This window comes from Triturus cristatus, chromosome 11 (genome assembly GCF_964204655.1).
Source record: "Triturus cristatus chromosome 11, aTriCri1.1, whole genome shotgun sequence".
In the NCBI taxonomy this organism is placed as follows: Eukaryota; Metazoa; Chordata; class Amphibia; order Caudata; family Salamandridae; genus Triturus; species Triturus cristatus.
In genome coordinates this window covers 364,479,438-364,501,480 of record NC_140594.1, presented here as the reverse complement: position 1 = coordinate 364,501,480, position 22,043 = coordinate 364,479,438, and the positions used below count along the sequence as shown (strand labels likewise).

General features: G+C 43.9%; 1 protein-coding gene across 2 annotated transcripts in view; it reads left to right on the top strand.

Annotated features, from left to right (window-relative positions):
- The window catches only part of LZTR1 (leucine zipper like post translational regulator 1), a 238,383-nt gene extending 223,617 nt beyond the window's left edge, over positions 1 to 14,766 (top strand). For both annotated transcript variants that reach the window (XM_085633897.1, XM_085633896.1), the window contains one exon: positions 11,835 to 14,766. In XM_085633897.1, coding sequence (XP_085490023.1) covers positions 11,835 to 11,951 — 117 coding nt within the window. In that variant the 3' untranslated portion in view covers positions 11,952 to 14,766. The remainder of the gene's footprint in view (positions 1 to 11,834) is intronic.
- Positions 14,767 to 22,043: the final 7,277 nt, after the last annotated feature.

Sequence of the window (22,043 nt, the reverse complement as noted above, 5' to 3'; positions counted from 1 at the left end):
TTGACGCGGCACCGTCTCGACGTTGTTCGACGCCGGAGACATCCTTTCCTCCTCCTTTGATGGTGGATGAGTCCCCTGGGGATTCACCCCCCTCCCCTCAGTGTTGCTTACGCGTTCTTCGGAACATGTTGGTGTCGAGCAATTGCAGGCCCTTGGTCATCCTCGGGCTGCAGAGACTTTGGTGGACGTGTTAGCTTGCAACCTTCCCCTAATTATGATCTGCTGTCACCACCTGGAAGGGCTACGGAGGCTAGTGCAGCATCTGCAAGAGTTGTTCACAAAGCTGCTGACATTTTACAGTTCCAGCCTGTTAGAAATGGGGGTCTCTAGTTGGCAATGGCTGGCCACTGTCCAAGTAGGGACCCTTCTTCCTAAGTCAGAGTAAGCGGGCTACACCCTTTGATAACCCCTGCTCAACCCTGTGGTAACGTAGCACGAGCAGCTAGGCTTATCTCAGAGGCAGTGTGTGAAGCATTTATGACCATACACAGTAACACAGTGAAGAACACTACAAGGGGACACCACACAAGTAGTTATAAAAAATGAGTATCTTTATATATAGACTTAACACAAGACCAATAACAGTAAAAAGCCACAATACTAGAAAATAGGGTTACTCTAAAAAGGCTGCAAAAATAGTTCAAGGTGTGCAAAGAGGAGTTCAGTTCAAGGCAGTGGTCTCTGCGACCCTTTTACTCACGAGATACCTGGATTCTGTAGCAAAGCAACAAAAATGTCGCTAAGGAGTTGTAGCGATGATTTTGCTTACGCTAACAAGCGATGCGTTGAATCCTTGCCGCAAGGGAGGATGATGCACTGATTTGTGGGCAGGACAAAGCGACAAACTTCTACACGCTAAGCCGGCGATGCGATGAAATCCTTGCCGCGAAGGGAGGATGATGCGCCGAGCCTGTTGCGTGTGCGATCTTGTTGCGATGAAAAGAAATGGCGCTCCGCGAGGGAGTGATAGTCCTGATGCGATGAAAATGGCGAACGCTCGGCGTCCGCGCTGCGAAGTCGTGAAGCGATGAACTCGATGCGATGATCTTTGGTTAGCGAGCACTTTGAGGCCCGCAAACATGCAATGCTATAATCTTCGGGTTAGCGAGCATTTGGCAGCCGCAGACAGGTGATGCGATGATCTCCGGTAGCGAGCATTCGGCGGCAGCAGTGAGACGATTTTCCCTATGCTCTTCAGCTGCGGCAGCTTGCTAACGGGCTTTAGCGACTATTTTCAGCACTCTCTTCTCCACAGTGGAACTAGAGGCCCTGGAACTCACAGGAGCCTCACCTGCAGATAGAAATCCTCGCTGGGAGGAAACAGGGGGCTGGTGGTGGAGACTCCTGCAGGAGGCTAGCTCTCTTCTAGCCCTTGGGTGATTGCTGTAGCAAAAATAAAAGTACCTTCAAAGTCCTTTCCCTCTTCTTCCAAGTACAGTAGTAACCACTGCAGGCCAGTCCAAGAAACAGCACACAAGCACAAGGACTGTCCTTCTCCTGCAGATTCCTACAGTTACACGGACAGAGGTTCTTCTTGTTGTCCAGGAGCAATACAAATTGTAGGGATTTCAGCACAGATATTTATACCCCAAAAGTCTTTGTTCTTAGAAGCTACAAGTCACTGAACCCAGTCAGAACCAGTTCTGCCCAGCCCTGGAGCACTTTGTTTACCAGGTTACATCCTTCCTTTCAGAAAGAGGGGGTCTGCCATCAGACGCACAGTGGGAGGTGGAGCTAGCATTCACCTTGCCAGGCACAGCCCTATTCAGGTCCTGGAGCTACCCCTCCCCATACTCCAATGCAGATCTCTCTATTCAACCCAGGTCTGACTCAGCCTGTCCTGTCCCTCCAAAACCAGACAGCCAATACACATAACAGCAGAGCACACTGGAAGGCTTAGGCAAGAAAATACCTACTTTCTAAAAGTGGTATTTTCAAACACAGAATATAAAAATAAACTTCACTAAAAGATGTATTTTAATATTCTGAGCTCAGGCATACTAAATTAGTTTTTCTACCATGTTCTGTGGGTCAGTTAGGACTATAGAATGTAATAGCCAAACCTCCCATTCTGGCCTATGGAGAACAGGTAGCCTTACAGTAGTGAAAAACGAAATTGGGTGTAATTCACTACCAGGACATGCTACACACATCAGAGCATGTCCTACCTTACACATACAATGCACCCTACCATAGGGGTGGCTTACATGATGCCAAGGGAAGGTTCAGGGGCTGGGAAGTGGGTGCACTTCACAGCCAAGATGGCAGTTCTAGACTGCACACAGACACTGCAGTGGCAGGTCTAAGACACACTTTACAAGCTGCTTCTGTGGGTGGCACAAACCAGTGCTGCAGGCCCACCAGCAGCATTTGTTTTACCAGCCCTGGGCACACACAGCCACGCTACTAACATGTAAACCAACTAAGCCAATCATGGATATACCAATACACATGTCATCTTTACACAGGGAGCATTCGCGCTGTGGCACTGAATGGCAGTGGCACAGCGCCCAGAGCATCTATTACCAGCTAAAACAGAGGAGACAACAGCGAAAAATGGGAGGGAGACCCACGCCAATGGTGCCAGTTCTAACACGCGTCCCTTCCAGCTGAAATGTGGGGAGAACTACTCATCCCCTTGGAAGTTCTCATCACTAAGGCGGAAAAATCTGGACAGACCATCAGCACTGGTGTCAATGGTGCCAGGTCTAACACAGCCTCCTTCTATCTCTCTGCCTTCCGATCTCTTGTTGGATCTGCTCCACCAGGGCAATGCGGATGTCAAGCCCTTGCTGCATTTTGGCGCGTCGTTGTACGCCATTCTTCTGGGGACATGGGTGAGGCCCTCCTCGGGGGACCCTGTGGAACGTGCTATCGCACATCGTCATCGCCCGGCTCCAGATGACCCTGTCTGTCTGTTCCTACACCCTAGGGCTCAAGGGCTTGTCGTCCAGGCAGCCTTAGCTTTGCTGCTGTCGTCCTCTCCTCTGATACTTCCAGCCACTGGGGAGTCTCGCTGGTTGGAGACGTGGTAGACAAATGTTTGCGTCCGCGAGCTCAGGCCTTAAGTCCTTGAACACGTCCTGCGTGTTTGTACGGGCTACTTTCGCTCTCTGGGACTCGGTCAAGTACCTCCTTCCCTTTCTTCCGGGAGGCCCTCGGGCTGACCTGACTCAGATACTCCACGATGGTCGTGAGCTGGACAAATTTTCGATTCAATCAGCCAATGGACACCACTGACTCTGTGGGTTGGGCTATGGCCAGGTCAGTTGCTCTGCGTCGTTATGCTTGGCTGCATGATTGCAGTTTTCCTGAAAATGTTCAAGAGCGTCTCCGGGATTTGTTTGCCCTTTGATGGGGCCCATCTTTTTGACAGTCATGCGGACTCAGTGGTCCAGCGTCTCATGTCTGGTTTCCCATGATTTACATTGTTTTAAGTCTATTGTTGCGGACTTATTATCTTGTTTGCATTGGCTGCAGTATTGTTACTGCTTTTCTCTGGTATCCGTCTCTGGGTTCAAGCTATTTCCCAGACGGATGGTACAGCTAGACAGCTGTTTCTGCCCTTGTTTACGACTCCTCTGTCTAATAGCTAGTCTCAAGAGGTGTTCCCTTGCTTTTTATAGGGATGTGACATACCCTATGTGGGGTATTTGTTGGTTAATGTATAGCCATTCTACCTTGCCACAGGGAGTGTTCTTCCTGGGTAGTGTGTACAATGCTCCAGGAACTGTTCTCCCTGATGGTGTAGGTCCCTACAGAGAATCCCACGAGCTCCTCTTAGAATTGTTATTACTTTCCCTCTGGGGAATTTTCCTATAGTTCATGCTGTAGGCGTATCGCGATATGGTTTTTGCTTCTTTACATTCCCCCTACTGCTATGGGACTTCTCCTCTGTTAATACCCACAAGAGAGGCGTAGCTCTCGTTGAAGCTTACATGTTTGTATTTTAGGGTTGGTCTGTGGTTCTCTCCTGCCTCTGAGGATGCACACTTCTCCAGCGTATTGTGGGGTTTACGCCACGACTGACTTCTCCCGGCTTGTTCACGTCTTCATTTATTTGCCTTTGGCTGTCTTTCAAGTGTTTTGCTTTGTTTCCACCTTTTTTGCCTATGTTGGATGTCTTAGCCGTAAGCCAGTGTCTCTTGTGAGCATGTTTTTCTGTTCCACTTCCGGAACAGTTTCTATTCAGTTTTCAGTTCTAGTACGGTATGTGGGTACACACTGGGTACTTTCACAGGCACTGGGTGCCTGCTGGTCCAACTTGCGCCACAGTGTTGGTTGCATTCTAATCTTTGTGGTATTGTCTACTCTTCCATCTGTGGTGGTAGGATGTGCTTAAGTCCTTGGTCTTCCCTCTGCTCATTGCCAGGCAAGGGCTCAGGTCCCTCTACTCATGGCCTCTGCCGGTGTTATCCTTAGAAGTCTCTCTGTTCAGAGATGCTCATTGTCTTTTTTACAATGTCTGTATACGGTTATATATACCTATTTCTGAATATATATGTATGTGATTTACTGTGTTTTGCCATAAGTTACGTCCTACTATGGTTCACATCGGTGCCGTAGGTACCTATTGTGCAGGCTGCTGTATTTGTCTTGTGTGTGTGTGTCTCTGTCTGTCTGTCTGTCTATCATAATATGTGTACTAACTGCAAAAGAGCACTCATACTATGTTTTTCCTTGTTGCAGTATCTTGGGTTTCTTAGCCTCCGATTCATTCTTTCTTTCTTTCTCCCTCTCATGCGAGCAAGCATTATGTTTGTGTCCGGCTTCTGCCGGTATCCTTTGACCAATGTACTTCTGAGTATGGTTGGTCAGTATGACTACCTGGTGATACGTTCTGTGTCATTCTGCCGAAGCATGTGTGCTGTTGATGCTACATTTCATGGGCTTTTGCATGTGTGTGGTGTGGCTTGCACGGTCCACACTGTCTGTATATGTGATGCAGATTGGGGTGTACAAAATCTCCCTACTTCCACGGATAGAGTAATTTCACAGTTACACGCACATACACTCACCATACACTAGGGCCCATTTCACTAACATACACTCAAATACTCCACCAGCACTGAACCTGTGGAAAGAAAACTCACACCCCACATCTACACTGAGGTCGATAAGACCTAGTTATTGTAATTGTCTTAAGTCATAATCTATACAACAATAATCAAATAGAGTACTCAATAATTGACAAGAAATAATCACCAACACCGTATTTAAAATTATGATTCTTTATCTAAAATTAGTCAAAGAAATTAATCAGAGTAAATCATTTTCTCATAATTACCTATTCTAGCTAAATGTCAGAATTGGTCATCAGGACAAGTCTCTCAGTAGAAGTCTCCCGAGTCACCGTCCTCACAGCATCGATCCTCACCAACGCAGGTTTGGGAAGAAGTGGCAATGTGGCCTCCCACCCTCTCTAGGCTAACAATATTTATAATGAAACTTGCAATATTATAGAAACATTAAATGTTCTACACGTCCGCCGAACCGCTGAGCAGAGCGAGCAGGAAACATCGCTACATTTGGAAAATCTCCGCTCAGGAAAAAAAATCACAAAAATAAAAAGACAGAACAGGAACTAAAAAAATGTATCCTTTAACATCCACATTTCCTCAGTGCTAACACGATGACTTCAGAGTCCATTCAGTTCATTCTTTATGGCTCCTTTGTCCTCCAAGGCTATTCAAACATTTCTTGGTTCTTGGAGACTTGCCCAGCACTGCTACTGTCCTCACGGAAAGTTTTAACCAGGCGAAGACTGTGGTCAGATGATTCAACCATATTCAGCAAGGCCCTCTCATCACAAATCTTTCACTCGAGGCCAGGCTGCAAACGGCGGACATTTTACGCTAGGCCAAAATGGACCATCTTAATTAAAAGAGACAAAAACAAGGTTACCACAGCATAGTGATTAAACAGTGTTAACCCCACTAATACCCTTATGTGTATGTAATTATCTAGCTTTTGCAACACAGAAAAGCATTTATTCAAAAAGCGTTTCGTGCTTTAAAATAAACAGCACTGAGCAACGTTTATTTAATATAACATGCACATTTATTAAATAGCAATACGAAAGCATTTCCCCGTGTTGGTTTTCTTTTCATTAGTTCACGTTGATAAGTTTAAACATATACACAAAACAAATAATTAATAATTTAATAATTAGTAATTTTAATTATGACAAATAGACAAACCAGAGCTTAAAAACCCAATAGATTTTCATCAGAAAATCCTGCTCCAGCAATCCCCCCTTTGGTGATTTTATCACCAAATAACCCAAAAAAAAATTTTGTGAAATTTAATCCCATTTTAGGAGACCTAGTTATTGTAATTGTCTTAAGTCATAATCTAAACAATCTATACAACAATAATCAAATAGAGTACTCAATAATTGACAAGAAATAATCACCAACACCGTATTTAAAATTATGATTCTTTATCTAAAATTAGTCAAAGAAATTAATCAGAGTAAATCATTTTCTCATAATTACCTATTCTAGCTAAATGTCAGAATGGGTCATCAGGACAAGTCTCTCAGTAGAAGTCTCCCGAGTCACCGTCCTCACAGCATCGATCCTCACCAACGCAGGTTTGGGAAGAAGTGGCAATGTGGCCTCCCACCCTCTCTAGGCTAACAATATTTATAATGAAACTTGCAATATTATAGAAACATTAAATGTTCTACACGTCCGCCGAACCACTGAGCAGAGCGAGCAGGAAAGGATGTAACATCGCTACATTTGGAAAATCTCCGCTCAGGAAAAAAATCACAAAAATAAAAAGACAGAACAGGAACTAAAAAAATGTATCCTTTAACCTCCACATTTCCTCAGTGCTAACACGATGACTTCAGAGTCCATTCAGTTCATTCTTTATGGCTCCTTTGTCCTCCAAGGCTATTCAAACATTTCTTGGTTCTTGGAGACTTGCCCAGCACTGCTACTGTCCTCACGGAAAGTTTTAACCAGGCGAAGACTGTGGTCAGATGATTCAACCATATTCAGCAAGGCCCTCTCATCACAAATCTTTCACTCGAGGCCAGGCTGCAAACGGCGGACATTTTACGCTAGGCCAAAATGGACCATCTTAATTAAAAGAGACAAAAACAACGTTACCACAGCATAGTGATTAAACAGTGTTAACCCCACTAATACCCTTATGTGTATGTAATTATCTAGCTTTTGCAACACAGAAAAGCATTTATTCAAAAAGCGTTTCGTGCTTTAAAATAAACAGCACTCAGCAACGTTTATTTAATATAACATGCACATTTATTAAATAGCAATACGAAAGCATTTCCCCGTGTTGGTTTTCTTTTCATTAGTTCACGTTGATAAGTTTAAACATATACACAAAACAAATAATTAATAATTTAATAATTAGTAATTTTAATTATGACAAATAGACAAACCAGAGCTTAAAAACCCAATAGATTTTCATCAGAAAATCCTGCTCCAGCAATCCCCCCTTTGGTGATTTTATCACCAAATAACCCAAAAAAAAATTTTGTGAAATTTAATCCCATTTTAGGAGACCTAGTTATTGTAATTGTCTTAAGTCATAATCTAAACAATCTATACAACAATAATCAAATAGAGTACTCAATAATTGACAAGAAATAATCACCAACACCGTATTTAAAATTATGATTCTTTATCTAAAATTAGTCAAAGAAATTAATCAGAGTAAATCATTTTCTCATAATTACCTATTCTAGCTAAATGTCAGAATGGGTCATCAGGACAAGTCTCTCAGTAGAAGTCTCCCGAGTCACCGTCCTCACAGCATCGATCCTCACCAACGCAGGTTTGGGAAGAAGTGGCAATGTGGCCTCCCACCCTCTCTAGGCTAACAATATTTATAATGAAACTTGCAATATTATAGAAACATTAAATGTTCTACACGTCCGCCGAACCACTGAGCAGAGCGAGCAGGAAAGGATGTAACATCGCTACATTTGGAAAATCTCCACTCAGGAAAAAAATCACAAAAATAAAAAGACAGAACAGGAACTAAAAAAATGTATCCTTTAACATCCACATTTCCTCAGTGCTAACACGATGACTTCAGAGTCCATTCAGTTCATTCTTTATGGCTCCTTTGTCCTCCAAGGCTATTCAAACATTTCTTGGTTCTTGGAGACTTGCCCAGCACTGCTACTGTCCTCACGGAAAGTTTTAACCAGGCGAAGACTGTGGTCAGATGATTCAACCATATTCAGCAAGGCCCTCTCATCACAAATCTTTCACTCGAGGCCAGGCTGCAAACGGCGGACATTTTACGCTAGGCCAAAATGGACCATCTTAATTAAAAGAGACAAAAACAACGTTACCACAGCATAGTGATTAAATAGTGTTAACCCCACTAATACCCTTATGTGTATGTAATTATCTAGCTTTTGCAACACAGAAAAGCATTAATTCAAAAAGCGTTTCGTGCTTTAAAATAAACAGCACTCAGCAACGTTTATTTAATAAAACATGCACATTTATTAAATAGCAATACGAAAGCATTTCCCCGTGTTGGTTTTCTTTTCATTAGTTCACGTTGATAAGTTTAAACATATACACAAAACAAATAATTAATAATTTAATAATTAGTAATTTTAATTATGACAAATAGACAAACCAGAGCTTAAAAACCCAATAGATTTTCATCAGAAAATCCTGCTCCAGCATATGTGCATCCCCATTATCCTCATACATGTATCTCCTTGTAGTTATGGTTTTGTATATCTCTACATGGGTGATATCTGTCTCTATACATGTCATTCTTGGCACCCACTGTTGTGCATGCTTATTTTGTACGTTCTGACGCGGTCATGCTGTTTTGTCCTTTGTCTGGGCCTTTAATTTTTTGCGGATCCGTGGGATCCTGCACACAGTTCTGCTTCTAATTCTTATTACAGAAGCTTATGGATTTTCTTCCATTGTGCACTGGCCGTTCTGGTTTCTGTGATTTCCCTTCATCCCTTCCTGGAAGATGAAAGTCTTGAACTGTCCTCTGACAGACTGTGGTGCCACTGCCTTTCCTTGTTCATGCTCCTTTTACAGAGCTTAATGGGTCTAGTGTCAGCCATGCTTGCACTTGCTGTTTCCACCTGTTTTAGTCAATCTTTATTTCCGGATTAGTTCTCTTTGGAACTTGGTGGGGTTTAGTTGTAGACCCTCCTCCAATGGGGTATAGCTTTGGTATCTATTCGAAGTTAAGGAGTGTGCGGCTAGATATCTCTATCAGATGAACAAGTTAATTACCTTCAGTAATGATGTATCTGGTAGAGACACAGTTTAGCTGCAGATTCCTTAATGCCCACTCATCTTACCCGCTCTGCAAGGACCTTCCCACTGGTCTTTCTACCTGTGGTCTTTGTCTTCATGCGTGTTAGTCTCTTCACATCCTTCCCAGGTCAGGATCTCTTATTCTGTTTTACCTGTTGCTTCTCCACCCATTCTTGCAATTGGGTGGTGGGCTCCTATGTCCATCCACGCTCTTGCACCCTGGTTCTTTTCCAGTGTGGAGATTGGTCATGTCCTTCTTCCCTCCCTCCCCCCATTTTTCTCCAGTAGTTTGGGGTCTCTTTGACTGTGCTACAGTCGATTGTTCATATAAGTGCGTATGGTTGCACATTCCCTGTTGTTGCAGAAATGTTGTCAATTGCTATAAATTCATGTTGCTACAGTCTTGTCCATCACAATAACATTCATGTGGTTGCAGACTTGCTGTCGTTTAACATAACATTTATTTCCATTGCTGTTTTGTCGCATAGGAGGGTATTGTTCTTCGCGTCTGCGAGACTGTTTGTAGAGGCAAGTATTCTGCTCTCTCCCTTCAGTTCCTTGCAGTATGACTTTTTCTCTACAATGCATTGTGATATTTCTCATCAATTTTTTATTTATTGTCATTGTTGTTTCAAACATTTTAAATCTTTTTTAGCACACTGTTCCCACCCACTCAGTTTTAGTAGTGGCTCCTTGTTGTGGCGTGGAAAGGTTTCACAGTAGAAAACTGATGTTAGCACGCCAGAAGGGACTTATATGGCTCCACTGACGTCCTATCCGTGGACGAAGTCAGGATGGAGCCATGCGACCCCGTGCCCCATCGCGCAAAGATACTGCTGTAAAAACTCCGGATCCAGTCTTGTGCCTAGAGGGTATTCTAAGTTAAGGAATCTGCTGCTAGTTTTGTCTCTACCAGATACATCATTACCAAAGGTAAGTAACTTGTTCATCAGTCTGTTAGTCGGTTGAATAGAAATCATAGTTATTAGTTTCTGTGTCTCTCTAACTAATTGATTGCTCAGTAAGTAAACTACACCCTCAATGGGATATTGCAACCAGCTTTATAGTTCAAGACTGCCTGCCACTTTGAGTTGTAGATCCGTAAGACACCAACACCTATGCCTGTCAGCACAGGTGTTGCATTCTTTTGCTCCAGATTCAGAGGTGCACCTATAGCATTCCTTAAGTCACCTGTTGTTTGTATAAGGGGGCTATTTACTATTTTATTGTGCATTTTTATAGAGCGCTACTCTACCAGTCAAAAAGATGACACTCTCTCTACATACCATAAAAACTGTAATGCAAATCAGCCTTGACAAATACTGCAACAAAAAAACATACCATTAAAAGAACCAGAAAATATTACAGCTACACCCCCACATTTCAAATAGGATTCACGCATGTCAAGAATCGTAAGGTGTAGATCAGATAAAGAAGCACGAAGTGAGAGGAGGGGTATGTTTGGGAACTATGAGGAGAAAATAAAAGCTATTATAACAGAATGTTGAGCTTTTTATCGAAGACAGTTGAGTGACTGCATTCTCTAAACTTTGGAATAGGACCACGCTCCTCACCATTTCGATCCCTAATCTGTAGCCTCTTTCTCTACTGCTCCTCAGTATGCAGTATTGTGCAAGAGGGGGATGAAGGAAGAGGAAGCAGTGAGGGAGGAAAACAAGCTGGAGCTCCGCCTCTCACGTCCAGTGGCATTAGCAGGAACTAGCCATGGGAGAGGGAAGCCTCTGCACCTTCTGCCTCTCTTTCTGCCTTACAAATTGAAACAATGGTGTCAGTAACTGAAACATGGACACCAGGAGCAGTGAAAGGAGGGAGAAGCTTTGGGATTTTTAAAGCCCTTGATATAGGAGGAGAATATTCTAATAGCCGTATAGCAGAGGTCTATTATGTTCTTACCATCTTCAAAATATTTCTTATTCTGAAATCTGCCACGAGTTGGGAATAGTAAAGGCATTGAATTGAGGATAAGCCAACAGTCTCAGTTTGTAGCCATGATCCTTTCCAATATCTGATCTGAGTGGTGAGGCTGTCGGGCGGAATTAGCGAGCACAGCCAGAAACATCCTAAAGGAGTTGTGTTGTGCTCCCCATGGCTTCCTGTCGTTTTAATTGCTTTGGAAATTCACGGTCCAGTGACTAGGTAGCAGTGGTCCCCAAGAATTGACAACTTACTAGAGGGTAATGGAAAAAAGTTCAGGTGAGTAACATTGACTTCTGCACAAATATTTGAACCATTTGATTTTTAATGCAATAACTATGGGGCTGTTATTGGACAATTTCTTGCTGTGTGTGCTCTTACCACAAACATATTTAAATATTTTAAAAACGTATAATATCCATTAAAACTCACTGAGGGCCTGGGGTAGGTCAGACTTTAGTGAGCACCATGGGGAGAAAGAAGCTATCCAAGATTAGGTTTTAGGAAGGCAAGATGTCAAATAGCGGGTTTTTCCACCTGACATTTCCCCATCTTTTGTTAAATCCTTTATCATTTGTCCCTCTTTTTTTGTTTCTCCTCCCTCTTCCTTTCAAGGTCTCCAAGTTACAGAATCTGCGGTTCCTGAGTCAGCCCTTGCTGCTTGACATCATTGAGTCCTTAGCCAGTCATATATCAGACAAGCAATGTGCAGAGCTGGGCTCTGACATCTGATGTTCCCGGTCTCAAAAGAACAGCGCTTCTGCCAACACGACCAACCATTCCTGTCTACAAGGGGGAAAACTTTCTCCTGATTGTTCCGAATCCCAGTCTTTCATTCCAAGACAGAGCAGCTTCAGCACAGATCTTAAGATAACTGACAAATGCCATTATCGAAAATACTGTAATGTGTGCGGATGGAGTCAGAAGAGGTGGGAGAGCAGTCTGGAATCGTGCACAATTGAATTCACCAAATACAAAAATAAATTGTATTTACTGATTTGCAACATGTATATTTTACAAAGTCTGTAATCTCACATGCACTTTATATGGTATCCCAACCACCATCTATTCTCCTGCAGCAATTCAGTCCCAAGAGTCACCCATAGTTACAAACTATCTTCTCAAACTCAACCACAACGAAGGCACTCTCCCCCAGCAGGATACCAGTTAAACATACTCCTCTTTGGCATCACTCGTATACAATCCCACCACTCACATGAAGGGCCTTTCACTCAATTCAACATTCACTCCGCCAATGCCACAACACCCCTTTATGGCAAACTTGAAGGCTTTTTCCTGCCTGTGGTTTGTCCAACAGCTGAGTGTTCTGACACTTTATCTGCATTGTACCTTATTGTTCGCCATTAAGCCAATGAAACCCAACATCCTGATGAATTTTCATCCAGCTGACCCTTAAAAGTAACTTTTTTTTTAATCTCCATGTGACTTCTTCTATGCAACTCTGGAAGTTGCATATCTGCTTTTCTCCCAGCATGTCTCTATAAGTGTGGCTTACTACCTTGTCCACATACTGGTTAACAACAAACAATATTACCTCTCCTATGTTTAGATCCTGACTCCATCACCCTCACCTGTGGGAGGATTGGGCTGCAATTGAATCACTGGTGCATCGACACCAGTCACTGACTGAAAGAATGCCAGGATGTTGGACTTCCCTAAACAACCCATACTCATCCTTTGTTTGGGGGCGTGGGTGCACATATTGAATAGGGAATATTGTTATACCTTAATATTGTAAAACAAATATCGACAGATTAGTAAGTACTGATTTTCTATACCTAACTACACATATATGTAGCTTGACAATATACATCTTCAAGGTATGTACATGTGAAGTTATAGATAGTAAATGTATTCTTCCCTGTACGCACCTACCTTTCGATATTTTGGTTATGATATTATGGTATCACAGACTCAATATTACAGACTACATCTTTATTTGGTTACTAGAAAACGAAATACCTCTCCTCAGGTAAAGATGAAAAAATCAACACAAGACTGGATTGACGGGTACGGAGTACAACCCCAGCCCATCTGTGGCTCACAGGGAGGACTCACACCTTCATGTTGTCCTGCTCTGGGCCAATGGGAAATGCAGTGTAACAAAATAAGAGGTACATTGAGTTTATCCATACTGGCTAATCCAGAGAAGTGAATATGGAGTAGCCACTACATTTATCCTAAAGTAGAAATAGATAAAACAAATATAACTTCAAAATCAAGGATGCTCTTTTTTCAAATACTCCCCATATACCACCAATGCCTTACTCAACAGACCTTCTATTCGAAAACCTATCTATTCAATTGCTGTCTTTTAGAAATAACCTCAAATCAACACCCTTAGTATCTCCTAACCTGAAGGATGCTCTCTCTCCCTTGGCCACAATTATATGTAAACAAAAAGCAAATTACTACCAGACATATTGAGATAACCAACTTCATTAACTCCAGTCTTCAAAAAATGGGTCACCACAAACCATCGGCTAATCTCTAAACCTTTCAAAGACTACAGTAAATAACTCGCGACTAATCATTATTGCATAAACGAAACAGGCATTCTGCACTATTGCCATGAGGTAAGCAGTAGGTTCACATATGTGCCCTAGAGATGCCACAGGAATTACTTGTCTGTCCTTTGACAGTTTATCTGTGCAACTCCAGATCGGCGCAGGGCACGTCCGTTACGAGACATGCATGAGACACTACCACAAACTCATTGGATGAGCAAATAATCCAGCAAATTAAATATTCAACATCTACCCAGATGACCTAAAGATCTCCCCCTGTGCTTCATAGCATCTTTGAGAAGACATCCTGGGGCATGAGACCTGAATATCAAACATCCAGTGCTGTCTCCCAACCATGAATCGTCATGCTACCTCTCTCCCCTACTGTCTTACAACCTTCCCTCTCTTCCTTCAAACTGAAGCTAATACATGCTCAAAATTAAAAGCTTCCACCATGGAGGTTGAACCATGTCATACAGCCCACATATTGCTATTGACATTAACTCCCTGGTCAGTGCAAAAATTGATCAGGCTAGTCTTTGACCCCAATCAACCCAATTAATAAATGAGTCATATCCACTGGATTCAGAATACTTCAAGCTGTTCTCCTTGAGGCCTGGCCTGCAAAAGGAGATCCAGTGTGCTAATGCAACCCCCCCACCGGCTCTCCATTAGAACAAGAATAGTATGTTTACTCATACCCCACCTTCAGAAGGTTGGGTAAGGCACCTACCTACAGATAATACATTTAAAATGACCCCTTAATTCTACTAAACTGCTCCCCTTGTCCTTCCACGTCCATAACTTTGCAGGTTGTGCAGACAGACACTTCTCTATGCTAGCCCTGAATCTCTACATGCAGCTTCCTAAAAACCCATTTGTAAATATTCTTCTCTCTGAACTCCCCCTTCCTCCTGCTCTGCTTCTGATCGCATGTACAGACAATTCAGTTCATAGTGTCAATGCTACAAGCACTTAAAAATGTACTGTATATGAATAAACGTGTATAATGTAACGAAGCAGAAGACTTCACGGCATCTTTCTTAATAAGATTGCATCGGAAGAATGTAGACTTGCTGTTATGTGATGGAAATGCAATGTGCTTTTGTCAGCTCCATTATTATCCATTTATTTATTATCCACTCTTTGGGACATGTGTGTTCACAGTTCAAATCAGCGCTGCAAATATGCTACACCAAAGGCAACTACGGTGTTAGACATACGTTTTTTGTTTTTTAAATTAATCATTTTATTGTTGGTTCGTCTTCAAAGACTTGAGAAGTTTATAACACTGTGATGGTTATTTAACATGTACAAACTAGTCCTTCGTTTAATGAGGAGATAATAAATACTGAGGACAGATGAATCCCCCTCCCAATACTGATAGGAACTCTTTTCATTCATCCACCCTTTTGTGCCCCTAGTGTTGCAGAAAGTTCGGTAATGTGGATGTGGGCTGTGTGTGTGTAGCCCAGAAACAGCCAAAACATAACGTCCACTGCCCTGAGCCACACTGCATAAGCTGCAAATCATGCATTGCGTCGGTTATCACCTTCCAAGTTCATGCCCTGCCATGTACAGTGTAAATCATATGCCTTGCATAACGCTAAATGATTATTATTGCTGTCTATGTGGAATTCATATAGCCTTAGTAAAGCCTTATCCAAAACCTGGTCGCAAAAGTAACAGACCCTTACATTCTTATGACCCCATTGCACTTATCCATTGGCAGGGTGGAAAGAGAGGATCTCAGGGGACATGTACGAATAGGGAAACAGAGAGCGGAAGGTTTAGGCTTGAACCTGGACATGCAGGTTTAGGGTTGGCACCATTACGTGCCCATAAGGTAGGGATCCATTAGAGATTGAGCCAAAACAATATAAGACAGGATTTCCGCCATAGCCAAAACGGAGAGAATTGGAGGAGTATTGGGTGTAAAAGTAAGTACGGTGTTGCTCATGAGGGCTCGACAGATGTGTCCTGAATGGTTTTCTTTTCTCCTCTGTGATCGTGAGTTAGATTCATAGAAGGGACTGAATTCAGATGTGTTAAAGAATCTTGGTCATACAGTGAGCCAGACTTTTCTTTTCCTTTCACAGAGAGAACCATTGTTGAAGGTTGTAAACTGTTATTTAAATCAAATGCATAACTGTTGTCTTGGGGTGCTCCCAAATTCAACCTTGTTTTATTAAAGTGATTAAAAAGAAATCTCTCCACTCCAGATTTTTAGGTGCGAGCTGCCACACAAAGGTGTTGGAGCTGGGATTTCCAATACCTGTGTGATGTATACAAGACGGGCCGATAAACAGGAGCACCCTAAACCTGCTCTAACTAGTCAGCAAGTGATCTTGTGAGTAAGGCACACACCTGAAAACACAGTCAGTCAACAGAAGCTGCATTAAATAGTGCTTAAATTGACCAACCCTTACCAGTATCTCCGAGTTCTGGCTTGCACAAGAAGGCAGGACTTCCTATGTACAGTGCATACAAATGTGCAATACCTGAGTAGGAAAATTCACTGGTAAATACTGGCGTTGGAGTCACCTCTCCTTCAGATTGCTATGTGGCAGACTAAATCTCAAATGCTAGCGTTGATACACTTCATAGATGTTATACTTATGTTATCATGGACAATTACAAAGGGATGTCAATTTAGTTGCCTTCAAATGTAAAAGATCCAACAGATTAGCTGGTACAACGCTGACCTCAAAGAATCCAAGAGAGTTTGCAAACAACTCAAAAGGAAATGGAGAACATAAGTTAGATGGGCGAGGCTTGTACGACAATGCCTGCAGCTCAATCACCATCCGGGCAGATGATATTGCCACTAGAAAGGCTGTCTTGATGGTAAGCAGCCAGAGAGGACAATTATGTAGCAGCTAAAAGGGAGCACAGATAAGGTAAGTGAGAACCAGGTTCAGATCCCACTGAGGCATGATGAAGTGGATAGGAGGGAAAAGTATGTACAAGCCCTTTCAGAAACCTATATACAACCTGGGACTTAAATAAAGAGGGTTGGTCAGGCAGCTGCAGGAAAGCGGGCAGAGCAGAGGAATAGCCTTTGAAAGTGGCCAGAGCAGAGCACTGCTGGGCAAGGGAAAGTATAAAGAGAAGAATATCAGAAAGAGAGACAGAAGGAGGATCGAAATACTTTCCTGCACAATTAAAAAAAAAAATGGGTATACTGTTTTGGGGAAGGACCGCCTGAATAACTTTACAAACTTCGGGAGGAAGGTCAAAAGGTATCAACTTTTGCTGCTCAATCTCCATGCAAGATGGCGGAGAGTTGACCGGTTCAGGTGGCAGACACTCCCCTGCTGCTTTGACAGAAGATCCACACAAAGGGACAGCCTAATCAGAGGATCAATGCTCATTTTGAGAAGCTTGGGATATCAAACTCTCTGCACCCAGTCCAGAGCTACAAAAATGATGGGCCCGGTTGTTCCAGATCTTCTTGAGAGATCTGAGCAGGAGTGGTATGGGCGGGAAGGCGTCCAGGAGGCCTGAGATCTTCTCGCAACCAAAATGGTCACTAAGCAATAGCCGCCTTGTAAACTCCAATGCGCAATACTGCCAACATTGCACGTTCTCTTCAGAGGCGAACAGATCTATCCAAGGTTCTCCCTACTGCTGAAAGAGACCTTTCACCTCCTATGGATGGAGACTCCATTCATGATCCACTAAGCATCAACGGCTGAGTTAATCCGCCCTTGCGTTCAGAGAACCTGCCATTTGTTGAGCAACCAGGGTTATGCCCTGTCATTCCAGCCATATCCAGAGACGCAGGGCCTCTTGACAAACGGTCAACAACACCACTACACCCACATGGCGGTGGTGTTGTCCGTGAACACTTGCACTAGCTTCCCCTTGACGGAGGGAAGAAATGCTTTTAATGCTAGTCGGATCGCCAGGAGCTCCAACAAGTTGATGTGGAACCCTGATTCCGCCGGAAACCAGAGTCCTCTGATCTCCACCTCTCACAAATGCCCGCCATCCCAGGAGTGAAGCATCTGCCATTACCATGAGATCTGGTTAGGTAAGGGAGAGGGGTCTGCCTCTGACCTAAACGCGATCCGTTAACCACCACTGCAAGTCCTTTGTAGTTCCCTCTGAGATCTGGACCACATCAGAGAAATTTCCCTGATGCTGTGCCCATTGGAATGTCCGGTCCCACTGCATAGCCCGCAAATGCCATCTGGCATGATTAACCAACAGAATGCAGGAGACCCAGCAGCCTCAGAGTCATTCTCACCGAAATCCAGGATAGAAGCTGAAACCTCGGTATCATAAACTAAATATCCTGGACTCGCTGCTCAGGAGGATAAGCCTTAAACTGCACTGTGTCCAGAACAGCTCAGATGAAAGGGAGTATCAGAGAAGGAGTCAAGTGTGACTTTGGCACGTTTATAGTGGACTCCAGCTAATGCAGGAGGTCCTCCGCAGTCTGGAGGTGGGAATGGACTGTCTGGAGCAAGGACGCCTTAAACAGCCAGTTGTCGAGGAAGGGAAAGACTGAAACCCCTAACCTGCACAGATGAGCTGCGACCACCACCATCAACTTGGTGAACACCTGAGGGGCGCTGGTAAGTCCAAAGGGTAGTACAATGAACTGAAAGGCAGAATGGGGATGTGAAAATACACATCCTGCAAATCCAACACTACCAGCCAGTCTCCTTGGTCTAGGACGGACAAGACCTGAGACAAAGTGTGCATCTTGAATTTCTCCTTTTTGAGAAAGTGATTGACGGTTCGTTGGTCTAGAATAAGACGAACACCTTTGATCTTTTTGGGGCCAGACAGTAACGGGAATAACAACCACTGCCTACTTATTTTTGATATCAGAACTCTCTCTGTAGCCCCCTTGGCCAGAAGAGCTGTAACGTCTTCTCGGAGCAAGATAATATGATCCTCCACTAGACGTGGTAAAGGGGGAGGATTGGAAAGGGAGGCAGTGACCCCCCCCCCCCCCTGAATGATCCGCAAGACCCATTCATCTGATGCAGTACCAAACGAGGAAGATTTGGAGGCTGCAGCTTTTACAGAGTTGGTGGCTGATGACTTCTGGCTACCATGCTCATGGGGTAAGAATGTACCCCATCCACGCACTACTTGGGAAGCCTGCGTAAGGGTATGCCTGACGCGGTTGAAAGCCCCTTCCATTGCCATGAAAGGCAGAGGGGACGAGGTGTCACTAAAAGGCCCTAGGACCTGGCTGGAGCCTGCGAGTCTTTGAAGTGAACCAGTGCCGTGTCTACCTTCTCTCCAAAGAGACGGGTCCCATCAAAGGAGATGTCCATGAGGTTTTGCATGTCCAGGTGTGGTTTTGCAAGGCCACCGTCAACGAAACCACTCTGCTCAGTGAGTCAGTCGAGTACAGACCACGCCTAATGGTGAACTTTGCTGCAACCCTCCCATCTTTCACTGCTTAGGAGAGCACGGCATGGGCCTCCTCCGGAACCTGTGGCAGCACATGCACAACAGTTTCCCATTGGGTATGTGAGAAACGGCTCAAAAAGCAAGCATGTTCACTGACCGCAATGCTAAGCTGGCGGAAGGAAACCTCTTTTTCCCAGGTGCATCCAGCCTCTTGGATTACCTGCCGAGGGAGAGGAAGGAAATGAGCCATGGGATGTTGAAGCTTAGACCACCAAGCTCTCAGAGGTAGGATGTTGGCTGAGAAAATGATGATCACCCAAGGCAGGGCGATGGTGGCGTGCTATTGTCCAGATCACAGGAGCCCCTGTGCTAGGCTTGGACCAAATGCATAGAAGGGCATCCGTCATTTAAGGGCAAAAGCGGTTCAGATGAGGAAGCCCCAGGCTGAAGCTCTTCAGTCAAGAAGGTAGTCTTGACCTGCACCGAGGTCAGTTCCAGGCCAAGGACCTCTTCACCACCATTGCATAAGACGCTTCCACCAATGTAGCAACAGTAGGTGGAGAGAGCATACCAGCATCTGAAGAGGTGTACTATCCACTGGCTTCTGCAAGTTCCTCATACCAGTCCAATTCCTCACCTGAGGTGTGTAACAGGTGTTCTCTAGGGTGCTGTGACCTCTCCCACTCCTCCCCCATGCCTGTAACCTCATCAAAAGGTTCAGGCAATGACCTAGAGCCCCTGTGCTCCGTCAGTTCCAGAATCGGCGTTCCCACTCGGAGGCGTCAGGAATCAGAATGGGGCTGGCGATTCTGGGAGCAATGACGTGGGGACTAGCTCCAGAGAAGGTCGCGTTGGCACGACCAACACCAATCTAAGATCAGATCTATGAGATCCCACCGGAGCCGTTGGCACACGACCTGATGGGGCCTCTTCTGAAGTTTGCGGGGCCCAAAAGTGGAACGGAGGGGTCGGCTCACTCAAATCTTCGGCGCATGACCTTGTAAAATTATTTTATTTGAGCGCTGGTCACTCCAGTTCCTGGAAACTGGGAGAGGCGCGGAGTCGGACCTGGCAACCGTTACGCGGAACTGTGCCTGGAATGTCGATGTTCCCCTCTAATCTTGCAGACCTATATAGTTGACTGCAACGTCATTTCCGGCATTGATGATGCCACACGGATCCGTACAAAGCCATCCGATGGCGAGCAAGGGTTACTGCTCACGCAAAAGTTTCCCAATCCAGTCTGATGCCTAGGAACTTCAAAGGTAAGGAATGTGCAGCTAGAAGTCTCTATCAGATACAGATACACTCAGTCAGTAAAGTGAATGTCTCGCACAAGGGGGACAATATTCTAGGATCATAAAGATCTTGGGGGTGTATTTTAATCTCAACAAGGAGCCACAAATACTAATTCAAAATGTCTCTAAAACTGTGAAAAATCATATGAGTTGAAAGCAGAGTTCTCTGAGGTTTAACTAGTCAACCAGGGTGTCTTGAACACTACGTTCATAGGATAAAACTAAAGGAAAATGCATATCCAGTGTCAGACAAAGTAAGAAGTTTCTCATTGTCTATGCATGAGGCAGTGAGGGAAGAACTAGAGAGACCTTGCAACCTGGGAGTGATAGAACCAGTGAAAGACACTGAATGGCTTGCCCCCATAGTGGTCGCCAAGAAGCCAGATGGGTCAATAAGACTATGTATCGATTTGAGAGCTCTGAATAAGAAGGTATTGTAGATAAATATCCCCTGTCCAACATCACAGAAATGATGACCAAGGTTGCAGGAGCGAAGGTCTTTTCTACCCTAGACCTTACTTCTGTATACTATCAGGTTAGCCTTCATTCGGAACCTCAGGAGCTCGCAGCATTTATCATGCCTAAGGGGGCATACAAGTTCAAACGCATGCCATTTGGACTTGTATCTGCGAAAGCAGTTTTTCAGAGGATAATGACAAGCATGTTACAAGGAATGCCTGGGGTGTTTTGCTACCAAGACGAGGTCTTCATCCCAAGACCAACATGATGGAAGAATCAAACAGGTGCTGCAGAGGATCAGGGGACAGGGGCTTACAGTCAAAGGAGAGAAGTGTGAAATAGGGTGTTCTGAGATAAATTATCTAGGGCACAGAATAACAGCCAAAGGGATACCACCCAAATCTGAGCTAAAAGATTCCATTATGCAATTGGCTTTGCCAAAAAAATAAAGATTAAGTGAAGTCATTTCTGGAAATGTTAGTGTTTTACAGTATGTTTGTAAACAATTTTGAATGTAGAACATACAACATTCATACATTAATAAAGACTGGGGTGCACTTTCAATGTAACGAGAAATGTTAAGCAGAATTTAAAGATACAAAAAAGGTGAAGAGACCATTGCTTTTGCATCCCGATCATTAAGGCAGGCCGAAAATAACTATTCTGTCATTTAAATGGAGGCTCTGGCTGTACTTTGGGCACTCAACAAGTTCAGAAATTTGATTTGGGGGTACTAGGTTCACACAGAGGATAGACCACCAGCCACTCACAGACGTTTTTATGAAAAAAGGATTAGACTCCATCTCCAGCAGAATTAGACGGTGGGTGGTTAACCTACAGGAGTTCACATTTCAAGTGGAGTATGTCCCATGGGTGAGGAATTATGCTGCAGATTTCCTTTCCCATCTAGTTGACACCAAGGAGGAAGAGGAGAGTTCATACGGAACAGGGGGAAGAGGAAGTGGAAGCACAAAGTGAAAGTGTATGTGTAATAACACAAGGGGCCATTGAGGAGACTCAATGGAAAGAAGGATTGAAATCTGACTGCTTTTGCAAATGTTAAGCAAAAAGGTTAAGGAAGGTTGGATAGGGCAAGAAAGGTATGATGAACATAAAATGTCATTCTGGATGGTTCAGGAGGAGCTGTCCATAGTTGATGACGG